A 16,481-nucleotide genomic window follows, 5' to 3' on the forward strand; every position below is an offset into this window, starting at 1 on the left:
GACCGCACTCCTGACTGGCTGGAAAGGGGGGATTCCATCGGCCGGCCCAAATTAGGTCACCCCTGTGCGTTCCTAAAAGCAACACTTTTCCAGCCGGCCTTGTGCAATTGGGGGTGGGATCGGGGGCAGGAGTGCGATCCCACGTTGAATCTTTTTTAAGTGCATGAGGGGAGGGAGAGAGAGAGAGAGAGAGAGAGAAGGCGAGGGGGCAGGTTTGCTGGTGCTGCTGGGCTGGGAACTCCGCTTCAGCACGTGGCAGGCTTTTGCAGAGAGAGGAGCCCGCAAAGAGGCGACTTGACCCTGCACTGCCTGCTAGAAAGTTGCAAGTTTCTGCTTCTTCGGTTCTTTGCAGTGCCCCGACGTTGCCGCGCTCCCCCCCCCCACCTCCTGCACGCTAGATCGCCCTTTGCCCGGTGCACACAATGGGCTCTGAAGCCCCTCTCCGCTACCTCGCGGCGGGGCTGCTGCTGTCGCTTTGCACCCGGGGAACTTTGGGCGTCCCCACTTTCAGAAAGGAGAGGGGAGTTCACCCGGAGCCCGAGCTCAGCGATCGGCAGCACGAAGACAACCAGAGCTTCCAGTACGACCACGAGGCCTTCCTGGGTAAAGAAGAAGCTAAAACTTTCGACCAGCTCACCCCAGAGGAGAGCAAAGAAAGGCTGGGGTAAGACCGACCTCCTCCTAGTCCCCCCCCCCCCACATAAGTTACTTGACCCGGTGAAAGTTCCTTCGCTTTATTCCTCTCCCACCCATCTTCATCTTCCCAAAGTGGAAAAATAAAAAGGCGCGCCTATGGAGTTTAAAACCAAAAGCAAAACCACGCTCTACGTAAAAAAAAAGTTTTCACTATGTCAGGTTGTCACTTTTAGCCCTAGAGAGTGTATTGTGAGTTCGACAGAGGGTGCTAGGTTGGGCAGAGACGGGAGAGCTCCCAGGATTTGCTGATAACGTGGCAGAGGGGAGCCCGCCCCCCTGAAGCTGCTTGGAATGGAGGGAGCGCGGAAGGGAGGGGAGAGAGAGATGGTTTCATTCTGGGAAAGTGCACTTGTGCGGGAAAGGAAAGGCGCTTTCGGATTCTGATCGTTCCCCACTTTGTGCAGTCGATTAAAAGCCGGTGGCGGCTCTTTTGAGAGATCACTTGGCCATAGCCGCTATGGGAAAAATGGTGATCAGGAACGATGGCACTTGTTGCAGAAAAACAAACAAACAAACAAGCAAGCAAGCCAAAGGGTCCTTTGTCATCTTAAGAGAGCAATAATGTTATTGCATCTTAAAAGACTAAGAATGTTATTAAGCTTTCGTGGACCAGAACCCATCTCATCCTATGCATGGAGTGTAAAGTTACAGACAGAAAGTATGTGTGTGTGTGTGGGGGGGGGGTTATTACTATAAAGAATCAGATTCAAACAAGGTCTGGTGACAAGGGTAAAAGAAACCCTAATCCAAGCAGGTGTCCACCATTCCCAACTCAGTTATAATGTACTGATAATGAATGGGCAAAATTTCATTAAAAAACCCCCAAAACTATCTGTTAGAAATCAGTAGGGATGCTTTTCGGTCCCTCTTGAAGTTTAGTAACCGGCTTGAAAGTTGTCATACTAAAGCCAAAAAGGTTTAAAGGAAGACTGATGAGTTGGAGTTTATAGATGAGTTGGGCACTATTGGACTTGGGTGATCAGAGTCTGAGAGTGCTCAGATCACTACAGAAAACATTTGCCCCTTTTTAAGGTTCATTTAATTGCTCTACTTTGCCAATCCAGTATCAGTTTGGGTGTGCATATCGACTAGAACAATTCCCCCTGCAATCCTATTGATTTATTTTATTATTATACTTCTGCTTTTTCCTCTAAGGAGCTCAAGCCTGCATCATGTTTATCTGCAAATCAATCCTTTGAGTGACTGGATTGACTGGCCCAAGATCATATACAGTGGTACCTTGGGTTACATACGCTTCAAGTTACATACGCTTCAGGTTACACACTCCGCTAACCCAGAAATAGTGCTTCAGGTTAAGAACTTTGCTTCAGGATAAGTACAGAAATCCGGCTCCGGCGGCAAGACAGCAGCAGGAGGCCCCATTAGCTAAAGTGGTGCTTCAGGTTAAGAACAGTTTCAGGTTAAGAACAGACCTCCAGAACGAATTAAGTACTTAACCCGAGGTACCACTGTAACGTGTTTTGCAGCAAAGTGAAGATTTGAACCTGGGTCTTCCCAGGCCTAGTCCACCACTCTAACCATTACACCACACTAGCTCAGAGCTAGGATGGAAGGTAGAGGAGTGTAAAGGTAAAGGTAAAGGTACCCCTGCCCGTACGGGCCAGTCTTGCCAGACTCTGGGGTTGTGCGCCCATCTCACTCAAGAGGCCAGGGGAGTGTAGGTTTCCCTTAATGATGAGTGAGCGCTCCAGGCTCAGAATGCAGTTGGCACACAGGTGCAAAGTGAGGCTCTGCTTCTGTCCACCTCTGAGTTGTTGGGGGGGTAGGGGGGTTTCTTCTGTTTCCCCTTCCCAACTCTGGGTTTAGGGGTAGAAAGAGGAATAGATTTCCCTCCTGACCTAACGGTGCATTTGGGGAAATAAAGGGAATGATATCTGCAGTAAAGTGGTAAAAATCGGTGTGAAAAGCATAGGCACAATAAAACGCTATTCATTCTTCACTGCTAAATCCCTTAAAACAGGGGCAGAGAAGCCATTAGGGTGTTCCCAGTACAAACAACCAGAGCAAAATCTGGTCAACTGATGCCATTGTGATTGAGAGGTTGGTGGTGCTACCCACCTGTCAGGCTGGGGTTGCAGATCCAGTTCCCTTACCCATGCCTTTCTTAAAAGGAAAAAAAAAGTCCTTAATTTGTTCGGCACCAGTTTGCAAACTCGGAACACAGAGTAGGCCAATGGAAGGAAGAGTTTATTATGCTGTATAATTTCTCCTGCATTATTCGTGCCATCTTGTATTTAGGCAATTTTATTGGCCCCATGTGGTAAACATTATAGTGCATAGATTGGTAATTAGAGCTTCAACTTCCAGTCCCTCTGAAAAGGTCTGTGGGAAATTGTTGCAAGCACTTATCATCGTATTGGCTTTGGTAGCTTGTTTCTCACAACATGACTGTCCATAAGCACTGAAAGTTGGAAATTAAGATTTCTTCAACAGTCCAGCAATCTTTCATTCCACTATCATTTATTTGAAACCAGTGTCTCCAGCTTTTTGCTGTTGCTTTCTACGTCTGATCTGATCTTTGCGGCCTAATTCAAATGGTGGTCCCATGTTAACTGTACAGTGGTACCTCAGGTTACATACGCTTCAGGTTACAGATGCTTCAGGTTACAGACTCCGCTAACCCAGAAATAGTACCTCAGGTTAAGAATTTTGCTTCAGGATGAGAACAGAAATCGTGTGGCGGTGGCAGGAGGCCCCATTAGCTAATGTGGTACCTCGGGTTAAGAACAGTTTCAGGTTAAGAACAGACCTCTGGAACGAATTAAGTTCTTGACCCGAGGTACCACTGTACTACCTCAGACTGCAAGTGGGAACTTAAATAACTGAATGCTCTTCCATTAAAAAAAGAAATCCCTGCAAATAAACATCTAGATATCAGGGAGAAAACTAAGCTAGAATGCCCCTCCCTGATATCTAATTTTGTGCATGGAAGTTAGTTTGTTTTAGAGTTTTTATTAACATAATTTTAATAGGACAGAACAATCCTGCCCTCATCTCCTAGAGGAGACAAGGAGAGTCTAAGGTAAAAAACAAACAAAAAAAACCTAGCAAACAATCTATAAGTAAGCATCAGAAAGTATCAAAATTCAAGTTTACAATGTTCATAGCAGCCAGAAAGTTTTGTATGCTGCTGGGAGATGCATTTTATCTTTGCTTTCATAAGCAATAAAACAGTGCTAGTCTCCCTCAAAAGAATCTTTATAGTTTGTTTCTCCAGCCAGATGTGGATTATTTGTTAATTTTTCCAAACTCTCCAAACTGTCTTCTACCAATTATTTATTGGTATTTTTATGTTGTGAGTGACCCTGTGATCTTCAGATGAAGGGAAGATCATAGCAACACATAGGAAGTTGTCTTATTTAGGATCTAAGTTTAGACCTTTGGTCCATCTAGTTCTAGTTCAATATTGTCTATGCTGACTGTCAATGGTTTCCCAGGTCTTCAGATGGATTTTAGCCCTACTTGTAGCCTACCGCTGAGCAACGGTAGGCTGGAGAAGATTTAAACACTGTGCTGACTGCAATTTGTAATACAGTAGTGTCATTTTGCTACAGTAAGCAGAGAAGGGGAGCTGGCATGCATATTGCATTTCTAAGCAGAACATTCTTCTCTAATGATAAATGTTTCTGTGGTTTTCTTTCTCCTACTGACAGTGGGAAAATGTCACATTTTCCAGCAAGTGTGGAAACGCAGTTCCACATGCTTGATCAACAATATTCCATTAGAAGAGTTTTTGACAGAGAATGACAAGGACAATCCAACTGTGACTGAGAATACGTTGTTGGCTACATGAAACTCCTTCTTTCTCCTACACACTTTCTGAGAGATAGTAGAGAACAAATATTCCAAATGCCCATCTTGAAAGGCCCTGGGAGTGTTCTTGGAAGATAAAAACCTGTGAAGAAAGTTCTTCTGACTCCTACTGATCTGTCTTTAAATTCAAAATTTCTAATCTGTGGCTGGCAACCAGTGTTACTCTGAGTGTTACTTAGAATAAACCCACTGAAATTGATGAACATAACTAGGTCCATTTGCGGGAGGCAGTGGAAGACAGGAGTGCCTGGCATGCTCTGGTCCATGAGGTCACGAAGAGTCAGACATGACTAAACAACAACAACTAGGTCCATTAATTTCAATGTGTCTACTCCTAAGTACTCAACTTAGTTGAGTACCACACTATGTCATTTATTCAGAAATGGGTCATCATAGGTACCATTTAGAAGCCCTGTCTCTCGCAAACATAGTTGTTCAAGAGAACCCTGCAGAAATATTTCAGTTTCTTATCATCCATTTTACTTTTTCCATTACTGCAGGAAAATTGTTAATCGAATTGATGATAACAAAGATGGCTTCGTCACCACAGAGGAACTGAAAAACTGGATTAAGCGAGTGCAGAAACGCTACATCTTCGAAAACGTGGCAAAAGTCTGGAAGGATTATGACCTCAACAAAGACAACAAAATTTCTTGGGAAGAATACAAACAAGCCACATATGGCTATTACCTCGGTGAGTAAATTTGAGAGACAAAATTGAACCGGCATACTTGGGAATCCCAGAGTGATAGCCAACATGTTTGCCCACCTGTCCTAGGATGTCAGGAAATCACAGTTCAATGGAAGAATCAGAAGCAAATGCATAGTTTGCTCCTGATTCTTCACTTTCAGCTGCAGATGTGAAAGGAGAATCTTGCACTGCTTCCCATGCCTAAAGCAAAGCTTATTTATATATATAGCGCTGAAAGTAAGCCCTGCTTCTGGCAGGATTCACCTGCAGTTAGGGACTCCTGAGTGGAACCAGTTCTGGCAGGACTTTTATTTGGCAGAGCCAGGGGAAAATGGTTTCTGATGCGCTTAACCAGGCCTGTGGGGCCAGATGTTCCTCACCTGTAATGTGAGTACAATCAGGGGCACAAACTCACTTTGCTTAGAAAAAAGAGAGACTACTTTACTTGTTTTGATACTATTTCTGGAATTATTATGACATAGCAAGTGTTCTCTCCCTATCCTTTTATTAGCTTTGAAAGGGGTTAGACAAATTTGTGGAGATTAAGGCTATTGGTGGCTACTAGCCACAATCACTATATAGTACTTCCAAATTCAAAGGGAGGGTGGCTCTGGATACTAGTTGCTAGGGAGCGATAGCAGGAGCAGTGTACTGCACTCAAGACCTGCTTTGGGGCTTCACAGAGGCATCTTCTTGGAAGCACAGTGCTACATGAGATAGACCTTTGGAGTGATTACTTCCTTCTAGAAGGGTTCAGGTCAGATTCAAGTTACATGTCATCTGTAGGCATCACTCAGGCCTTTGTTACATACTCACCAGTCCTGTTTGTCTCCATCTTGTCTTATTCTGGTTTTCTAGAAAACCCAGCCGAGTTTGAAGATGCAACAGAGCAGCACAATTTCAAAAAAATGATGCCCAGGGATGAAAGAAGATTCAAAAGAGCTGACCTGGATGGTGATTCCGAAGTCACTCGGGAGGAGTTCACAGCTTTCCTTCACCCAGAGGAATTTGAGCATATGAAAGACATTGTTGTTCTAGTAAGCAGCAGAAAAGCCAATCTCCTTTCTTTTGGTTTCCGTTTATTAAAGAGGTTTGAAAGCTGGCTTCCTCATCTTTCAGGGCAAGGTTTCCCAGACAATAGTCGCCAGCTATTTCAACAGGAAGGAAAGCTGTTTAAATAATCCTGCTTTGGTTATTTAAACGTGACCTGCTTGGTGACCTCCCTAATATGTTGATCAATATCACATGAATAGCTAGAAAGCTTGGAAGCAAAGTGATAGGTTAGGCCTGAACCAGTTTTGCCCGGAATGTTGTCATCTTTAAGTGTGCTGCTGAGCACTTCCATCAGACAAGCAACCTGATTTTATCATACTACATTGGCTGACACTACAGTGTGGGGAAGGTTTTTCAAACTGATTTTGTAGCTAATGCAGCATCCTGTGTAAGTCAGTGCAACCAGAACTGCACATTTCTGTTGCACCTGCCTTTGGTAAACCCTTTCAGCCTCCTGGATTTTACAGGCACACAACTGCTTCAGCAAGACAACGCAGGTCCATTGTAGTGGCCTATGAGATGAAGTTTACAGAGTCACCTGTGCCCCATCACCACCTCGCTCTTCCTCAGATGTCCCTTATTCAGGGACTTGATAGGAACACAAAAAGCTGCCTTGTATGGTTCAGTAGTTTCTGGACCAGGTATGGGGAACCTGTTGCCGTCCAGATGTTCTTGGACTCCCCCATAATATGGCTAATGAGCAGGGATAATAGGAGCAACTTCTGGAGGACCAGAGGTTCCCCATCCCTGGTCTGCACTGACTGGAAGCAGCTCTCAAGGGTATCAAGACAAGAGTCTTTCCCAGCGCTGCATGGATATGCCATGGAGTTAACCCAAGACTTAATGCATGTAAAGCATCTTCTCGGTTACTAAGCTACAGCCCTTTCTTAGTTGTAGGGACTGGGTACATCATTCCTGATTTAAATGACAGAATAGAATTCTTTTATTCTAGACCTTTGTTTTTTAATTTTATGTTGTGAACCACCCTGAGATCTATGGGCATAGGGTGGTAAACAAAATAAACAAATAAACAAACAATAGATTAAAATTTATTTTATTATTAAGCTTAGAATAAGCTTTTCTTTAATTTCATAAGATATTAATTCATTTATAGCAGTCCCTATCACTTATCAAGGTTTATTGTGAAGCTATATCTCTCTCTTTATCTGCAGGACATGTTCTATTTTAGTAGTTTGGCGGATTTTTAAATGAATACACTTTTATGAGTTTGGGGGTTTACTTTTGGGGGATTTTTTTAAGCTTAGGGATAATATTTTCTCTTTGTCAATATTATATCATTATTGATATTTCCGTGTGTGTGTGTGTGTGTGTGTGTGTGTGTGTGTGTGTTAAGGACTTTACCCTTGATGTAAAGTGACAGCTCAGAATGAAATGGTTTTATAATCAGTTTGGGCAACAAATACACACCTCTGCAATGACAGCTTTTTTCCCTTATTGTGACAGGAAACCCTGGAGGACATAGACAAAAATGAGGATGGATTTGTGGATCAAGATGAATACATTGGTAAGCTGCAGCAAGGGGATTTCCAATATTTATTATTTTATTTTAAAAGTTTTATTATGCCTAGTTTGGACAGTCTTCTCCCCAAGTCAAGGGGAGAAAGAGGCATGCGACATTTGTCATGTCTAGTTTGGACCTCAGATTACCAAAGTACATGGCACCCTCTGTGGTTCTCTCAGTGGAAGTGGGCGCCTTTGGAGTGCTGGTTGTGTCAACCCCATATATTACAAAAAGGTATGTTCTGGATGCGTAACAATGAAGCAGGCCCCTGTTGATTCCCCTCATGTTCTTGCATTTTCAAAGCACCATTGGCATTTGCCGCAGAGTGCTTAATGTTGTTCAGTACTAAGGAGTTAATATGAGAGAAGTAATTCTTGGGGCACCAAGGCTTCCCTCCCACCCCACAAGTCTCTCTAAAAGCCATCCAGTTTCATGTAGATGATTTTTGTTTCCCCAAGTTTCCTTCTGCCTTTTATTCCCTTTCCCACTATTGCTCGTTTGATTCTGATGTTATTCACACAGACACTTGCTGGCAGAGACAAGATGCAATGTTGCTCTGGGTCCTTTTTCTTCCCATACTTCTGAACCTAGCATAAAAGATTGTGATTGCGTCGTAAGAGGGGATCTTGAAAGAGTTGTGACTTCTCCAGCCTTAGAAGAAACCTACTGAGTGAAAGGCATTAGGGCCAAAGTTCTCCTTTACATTTTATTTTTAAAAAATATACGTTTCTCCATCAGGATGAATAACAAAAGGTGATAAAGCAACATGGAACCTTATCAAAATGCCACATCGATAGCATAACAAATACAACTCTAATAGTAAAAACCAAAATAGAGATGCAGTTTTTTGTCTTTGTAGAAAAAGAGGGTGGGGTTTTTTTGCTGAGGGTGCTTGTAACGATTTGAGCCACTGAAGGCAAGAACCTGGGTCAGTTGCTCGTGAGCATGAGAAACGAGTGAGTGGACAATCCCTGGTGTGAGACAGAATGCAAAATGTTGCTGAGCCCATTTCATTGTTTTAGTAATCCATATGTCCTTATTTGCTTTGCCCAGGTATTTGACTAAACTGGAAATTCCAATTGTAGTTTATCTTGTTTTATGATGGAGCCCTTACTCTGCTTAGTCTATTCATTGGACTGGTTTTGATGAATTCTCTTAATTTTTGTACTTTGGGAGGAACATTTTGTACATTGGGAGGAACAAACACTTCTGCTTGCTAAACGGAGCAATCTTTCTCGGGGTTCCAACCTCCCCCAGAGCCCATAGGGTGTGGCCCACACAGGAAGAGAAGAGGGATGGAAAGCCTGTTGCAACAGCAGGTCTTGTTGTGCTAGCTCACACTAGTGCAATTGCTTAGTTGAAACTGGCCCATTTCTATAAAAAAAAACTGTATATTTTTATTATTTTATTGTTCCCTGTTCTGGGATTGAAATATTCAGTGAAGAGCTGGTTATAAAATCTTAGACAGACAGACAGACAGACAGACAGACAGACAGATGATAGAAAGAAATATGGCACATGGAAGAGGTAAAGAGAGTAAGTAGCAGGTAGGATCTTATTTTTTCCACTTGAGAAGTATAGTCAGACTTCCATAAAAGTTACGGATAGCATGTGACTTCTTTCCAATACCTGTGTGAATGATGAACAGGAATATGCCTTTTCCTGCACTGTGTGCATTGCGGTGTGTGATGTGCACTCTCCACCAATGGAAGCCCTCACTAATGGTTGCCCACTTCACATGATTTGTCCTTCCTCATGAGAAATTATGAGATTCCACCTTCCTTGCCTACAGAACCACTGTCATTCTTTTACATGTGTGGAGGAGAGGAGAGGATACTCTTCCTTTATGCAAAGACTCTTGCCACTTCGGCCAGCAGCCGGACTGGGCCTAGATATTGGTTCGTTTTTGTTTTTTTTTTGTATTAACTTTCAACAGCACTAAGGCTGTATAAGCTTGCCAATGGCCAGGGGGATAATCCCCATGTAGATCTCAAAGTCTGACAGATACCATCAGCCTCCATGTCGGTTTTCATTACCACCATCGTATGGCTTAATTGAGCATTACAAATACGTTGACAAAAGTTAAAAGCCCACATCACTTTTTACTAGACTGCCCACCAACAAAAATCCTGATGTAAATCATTTGTGGTATATCAGCAGCATGAAACAAACAAACAAACAAACTGTACATGTAGAAGATGTTTGTGCCTGCTTATCTGGGGGCAGTTCTCATTCTTTATAGGTGAGCGGTGATATTCAAGACCAAGTTAATTGTGCCCAAAGTAGATGGTATGATGGGAATGCAGCTTTTCTTCAGGTGTTTGGCTGGAGCATTGCTCTCCATCTTTTCTGTCAGGTCTTGATAAGGTAATGCAGAAGTGAGCAAGCCCAGGCCTGTACCTAATGTGGCCCTTTAGGGCTCCTTATATGGCCCCTGGAACTTTCTTCAGGCCATACCCCTCAGTGAGCCCTGCTTTTCACCCTGAATGTTGTTTTCTGGCTGGAATATGTCCTTGAACTTTGCTAATGCCTCTTGCTTGTCTAGATGGAGGAGAGGGAGGCCTGGTGAGCTGGAAAAGCTTCCCCTCCCTTGAGGTAGCAGAACAGTTATTGAATGGTATGGGCGTAGTGATAACAGTGAAGGTACTAGGCTGATAAGTCATAATTCAATAGGTAATTCATAGCAGTGTTCCATCTGTCTTCACAAGGGTAATTTACGCAGTCAATAGCTGAAAAATGACACCTCTTTCTAATACACCATATATAATGACTTGTATCTTCAAAGATGCACTCAAAATCACCTACTAAGTTGTACTTATTGGCCTTGCATCATCTTACATTATTTCCTGCTCTTCATGTGGCCTACTGCTTTGTTGTGGAGAGGAAGTTGCAGATCAGAGTAGCAGATCTAGCTTCTAGGAAAGGGGAAAATGTATATATGTTGTGTGAGATATTTAAGCTTGTGGGGGTTGCCTCCTTATGGTGGTGATTGGCATTATTACCCTGACAGCAGCTGGCACAGCAAAATGCTGAATGAAGATAAAGACAAGATGGACCTACCACCAAGCAAACACAAAATAGGCATAGAGAGCAGGTCATCATTGTGAAAGTATTTAGAGTGAAGCCTCCCCTCCCCAGGATTTATAACCAGGAGAAGTTAAGAATGGAAGAAAGTGTAACAAATAACAATAAATAATAAACATGACGCTGTTTCCTCTGCTCTCAGCTGATATGTTTGCACATGAAGATGGTGGTCCAGAACCTGACTGGGTAATAACTGAACGGGAGCAGTTTGCAGATTTTCGGGATCTCAACAAGGATGGGAAGATGGATAAAGAGGAGATACGACACTGGATTCTCCCACAAGACTATGATCATGCACAAGCCGAAGCCAGACACTTAGTATATGAGTCGGATGTCGACAAGGTACTTAGTTCTTTCACAGAGTTCATGAATGGTAGATTATTGGTTTACTTGCTGCCTTTTTATATAATGTCAGCCTACCAAGAGTCAAACCTGAAGGACTCTGTAAGGAGATCACTAAAAAAATTGATATACCGTATTTTTCGCACTATAGGACACACTTTTTCCCTCCTAAAAAGCAAGGGAAAATGTGTGTGTGTCCTATGGAGCGAATGCAGGCTTTCGCTGAAGCCTGGAGAGTGAGAGGGGTCAGTGCGCACCGTCCCCTCTCGCTCTCCAGGCTTCAGGAAGCTATCCGCTAGCCGTGGGAGACCAAGCTCTCCCACGGCTAGCGGAGCGCTGCATTAATCCCGAAGCTTGGGGCTTGCGGAGCTCAGCGCGCCCCAAGCTTCTGGGTGCCAGCAAGGTCTCCGCTAGCCGTCTAGACCTTGCAGGCACCCAGAAGCTTGGGGCACGCTGAGCTCCGAACGCCCCAAGCTTCGGGATTAGCGCTCCGCTAGCCGTGTCTAGGCTGCGGATAGCAGCCTGCTTCCCAGAGCGTCGGGCGCCCTGAAAGCAGAGCGCCCGGCGCTTCGGGAACACATCCACAGCGTGGGAAGCCTTGCAGGAGTTCCCTGCAGGGTTCCCCACGCTGCGGATAGCAGCCTGCCGCCTGGCACGAGGGGCGCCCTGAAGCAGAGTGCCCCTCGCGCCAGGCAGACATCTGCAGAGTGGGGAGCCCTGCAGGAGTTCCCCGCAGGGCTCCCCACGCTGCAGATAGCAGCCTGCTGCCTGGCGGGTGGGGCCCGCTGAAGCAGAGCGCCCCGCGCACCAGGCAGACATCAGCCAGCCCCACAAGCTTGGGGGACAGCAGGGAGGCGCAGTGCCACTATCCCGCTGTTCCTCGACCTGGTTCGGTTTCCCTGACCTGCTTTTGGGGGCGAAATAAAGGGAAATTTTCCCCCCTTTATTTCCCCCCCAAAAAAACTAGGTGCGTCCTATGGTCCAGTGCGTCCAATCGTGCGAAAAATACGGTAAATATGATTACGTTAATGCCACCCACTGATCATTCAGGAAACACAGAAAATTTATGGTGGAAGTGGTAGAGATCCAAATGTTAGACCCAAATGATAAGAGTTTACATTAAGTGTTCTAATTCTGAGATCATTGTGTGGTCATATTTGCATCGAATTCTGTGTGCTGTATTAACTTTTCATATCAGTGGAAGTGTGCAAATAAATTCCACAGAACTTTCAATGCCTACAAGTCATGATACCTATGTGCTACCTCCATATATGCCTTTGGCTTACCAGTTATTGGTGAGCGGCAGCAGAAAAATGTTGGTGAACCACATGGGCCTTTTATATGATCCAGCAGGGCTCTTTTTCCATGTTCTAATCCTGCCATTGCAATGAACGGGGAAACATTTTATGCTGGAGGAGCCCAGATATTCACATCAAACTCCATAATACAGAAGGGAACTGGGCTTGATTGTTTCAGAGACACTCCCCACTCTGCAACTAGAAATATGAAAGATATTGGTGTAGGCTGTGTTATTTGATTGATATGTTTATATTCCCTGCCTTCTCCCACGTCCATGCCTATCCAGCATATAAGAGAAACAGATTCTAGCAATGAAACTTGATAAAGTAAAATCTTTATAAACTTTATAAATTTATAAAGTTAAATCCTACAAATACAAAGCTAATATGTTTTAAAAAATCCAAGGGCAGCCTAAAATTGACATAAGATAGTCCAGGGCAATAGACCAGCCTCCACTACAAATTTCAAAAGAGTGCTCTTGTTTAGTGTTCCAGTCGGTCCGTCATGTCCCCCTCCAGGACACTATTCCATATTCGTTTTTTTGGCCAACAGTCTGTCAGCATTCTGAGGACACATAGCCTTCATTTATATAATTTTGGTGGGGATGGGTGTCTGTATGTGACTAGATACTTTTATACTTTGGTAAACCTCAGAGCTCTACTGACATTTGGTTAAACACAAAGAGTGCTTATGTTGCCCACTCTTTGAGTAAATACAGCTTATGAGTATATTGCCTCATGCCATGAGGGTCTTTTCTTAGTGAATCACAGAGCAGAATAAAGTTCTGTTGTTTTTAGACACAGCACTCAAACCCTTTAATAGAAGCTCAGTTTAGATTATACTAAAGATTTTCATTTCCACCCCCTCCAGGACCACATGTTAACCAAAGAAGAGATTCTGGACAACTGGAATATGTTTGTTGGAAGCCAAGCAACAAATTATGGAGAAGACCTCACAAAAAACCATGATGAGCTATGATGTTTTTTGAGAAGCAAATACACTAGAGACTTGGGTCATGTTTTCCTGTATATAACCAAAGTAATAGCGGCTATTTTAGCAGATTATATTTTTAATAAGGCTATTTTTAGCATTGTTGAATATACAATAGGTTTACCACTTTTTTAATTGCACATTTTTATTATACATTTCAGTATAATTTTGAGGATGCACTTTTCAGTTATAGCTTTTGATACACTTTCACCTCAGCCATAAATACTCAGACTTGGAATTCTCGCTGACATTGGTGAGACTTGGCTTGTAAAATGTAGCATGGAAGACGAGTAGCGTCATAGGATACCCTTGTATGTTGTTGACCCACAGTGTATCACACTGTGGGTGGGTGTGGCAGGTTGCTAATGGTTCAGTGCTCCCTCATAACACATTCAAAAATGTCAGGCTGCAATTCTGTACACGTCTAGCTGGGAATAACTCCTGTTAAATTCGGTGGGACTTCTGAATAGACGCATGCAGGATTGCACAATAGGTAGGATAGTCTTCCTGCCTGGTTTCCTTTGGTAGAGGAGACTTTTTCATAAGGACAGAAGAAGAACTGTACTGAATCAGGCCATCTGTTCCAGCATCCTGTTCTTGCAGAGGCCAACCAGCTGCCTATGGGAAGCCTTGAAGCAGGACCTAAATGCAACAGCACTTTCCTCCCTTGGGATTTCCATGTGTACAGAGTTTGGGCTTCCCATCCACTTCCATGGCAGTGGTGGCTTTCACGTTCCCTTGCAGATGGAGAAGCCCTGGGTGGAGGGAACTATATGAATGGTTGGAAGCTCCTGCCTTGGCTTAAAGACATCGTCCTAAATTAGAACCAATAAATCTCATTGGCATTTGAAAGACAGTATTGCCACACGGTGTGATGTTTCTGTTCAAACGGCAGAGCTGCTGCTTTCCCTGTGTTTGGTAGAGTGATCCACTTCATATTTATGAAGTGGGTTTTGCTGAATATTATGGGTGGATAGCAGTCATTTCACAGTGGAAATGAAGACACGCCGCATTTCCAAACTGGGCCTTTTGTGAGCATTCATGAGCCTTTGGACTCAGACTCTTGTGCTGTATAGCCTCTCTGGAAATTCAATACAATTTCCAGAGAGGCTATACAGCACAAGAGTCTGAGTTTGTTGTATGTGTGTATATACATATGCATTGCCACTTTAAGGAGGTTTTATGCTATCAGCTAATAAAAGCTTTCAATTTAGGGGCTTAGAGAGGAGCTGTCTTTCAGAATGCATATGAGCTGTTGCATATGATACAATTGCATTTTTGCCTGTATTGACTTGAAGATACGAACGATAAAAAATATTACATCTTTTGGATAATAAAGGTCTTAAAGTGGGAATGAAGAAGGGTTTCATACAAAATCTTAAAATGCTAGTTTGCTCATGTCCTGATGAAATTTTCCTGCTTGTGATATCAAGTGGGGAGGGAAACATACAGATACAGCATAAGAATGTTAACATGCAATGTAATTTATATATCAAGGGGCAGGGTTTATCCCTTGCTCATCCCTGAGAGCTGTTTACTACTGCTGTGTAAGAGTAATACTTTTTCCCATTTCTCTCCCCCCCCCCCATCTGCAGACTAGACTAAGAATGCCTCTTTCAAAAATGGCACTTTTGTGAAATGCGTTGTTAGTGACATGAAGGTGAGAAGTGGAATCGCTGCAAACACCACTGCTCCCCCCCCCCCAGCTGCAAGAAACTCACATTTTTTTTCTGGGCAATGGGTACAATAAGGGGATACACTCCTTGGAAGTGAGAAAGCTGAAGATTACTAGCTAGGCAAACCAATGAATGGTTACCAAACCCAACCACAATTTGTGGAATCTTGCTGGGGATCCTTAATTTGGCTGTAGCTCCCTGATGTAGGTCCCATATATGTTTGGAGATGCTCAAAGCAACTGAAAGAGGGTTTTTAGAGAGGGCTCACTGACAGATTCTTGTTTGAGCCTTAAGTAAGGTGATGCTTACTTAATTTTAGCAATAAAATAGCATCATGGATTTATTTACTAGAAGAAGAGTTTGGATTTGATATCCCGCTTTATCACTACCCTAAGGAGTCTCAAAGCGGCTAACAATCTCCTTTCCCTTCCTCCCCCACAACAAACACTCTGTGAGGTGAGTGGGGCTGAGAGACTTCAGAGAAGTGTGACTGGCCCAAGGTCACCCAGCAGCTGCATGTGGAGGAACGGAGAAGCAACCCCGGTTCACCACATTACAAGTCCACCACTCTTAACCACTACACCACACTGGCTCTAGACCATTCTCTGCACAATAGGTGTTAGGCCTGCTGGAGTTTTCCATTGCCCTGGCCTACCAGATCCCCATGTGTTCAGCCCCCCCTCCTCAAATGTGCATGCCCCTGAAGATTGGTGTAAGGAACTGCCACCAGAAGATCCAAAAAAGGCAGTGGGGGAAAAATCCAATTAATTTTGGATTTTAATGACTTCAGTAACACACTGGAGCCTTGGTTATAGTGTAAGGTGATTTTTTTTTAAGGGGTAAATCACATTTCCTAATTGGACTAACCTTGAAATATTTTGGTAATCCATATTTAGGCACAATCTGTTTCAACTGGAAACTAGCACTGGTGACCCACAAAGCAATAAACAGGCAGGCAGCTGTTACTACTGCATGCTTTCTGCAACTTCAGTAACAGTGAATATGTGCAGTGTACTAAATTCTCCTTTCAAGCTCAATGCACCGAGCAAGAGTAACTCTAAAAGAGACTAGGGCTCCTGGGTTTAAATTTAACACTATTTAAGGAAAGCAAACCTTTGCTAGGGGACATAGCTGTTAACATTGTGATTTTTCAAGCATTAGGGTTCTAATGGGGTTTGACTGTTCCAGAGATAACATATTTTTTTCTAGGTAACATATATCAAGTCCGATTACGAGCAAAAGCTACAAAATTTTACTGTAATGTGAAATACTGTAATGTCAGATAGCATTATTT

At 43.4% G+C, this 16,481-nt stretch overlaps 1 protein-coding gene across 1 annotated transcript; it reads left to right on the plus strand.

The window, feature by feature from the left end:
• The first annotated feature begins 31 nt into the window (after positions 1–31).
• Positions 32–14,724, plus strand: RCN1 (reticulocalbin 1). The gene is made up of 6 exons (XM_083752379.1): positions 32–664; positions 5,031–5,224; positions 6,080–6,258; positions 7,739–7,799; positions 11,023–11,222; positions 13,392–14,724. The coding sequence occupies exons 1-6, from the start codon at positions 423–425 to the stop codon at positions 13,497–13,499; spliced, it is 984 nt and encodes a 327-aa protein (XP_083608505.1). The 5' UTR covers positions 32–422; the 3' UTR covers positions 13,500–14,724.
• Positions 14,725–16,481: the final 1,757 nt, after the last annotated feature.

This window comes from Podarcis gaigeae, assembly GCF_964106915.1.
Source record: "Podarcis gaigeae genome assembly, chromosome: 1".
Classification (NCBI taxonomy): Eukaryota; Metazoa; Chordata; class Lepidosauria; order Squamata; family Lacertidae; genus Podarcis; species Podarcis gaigeae.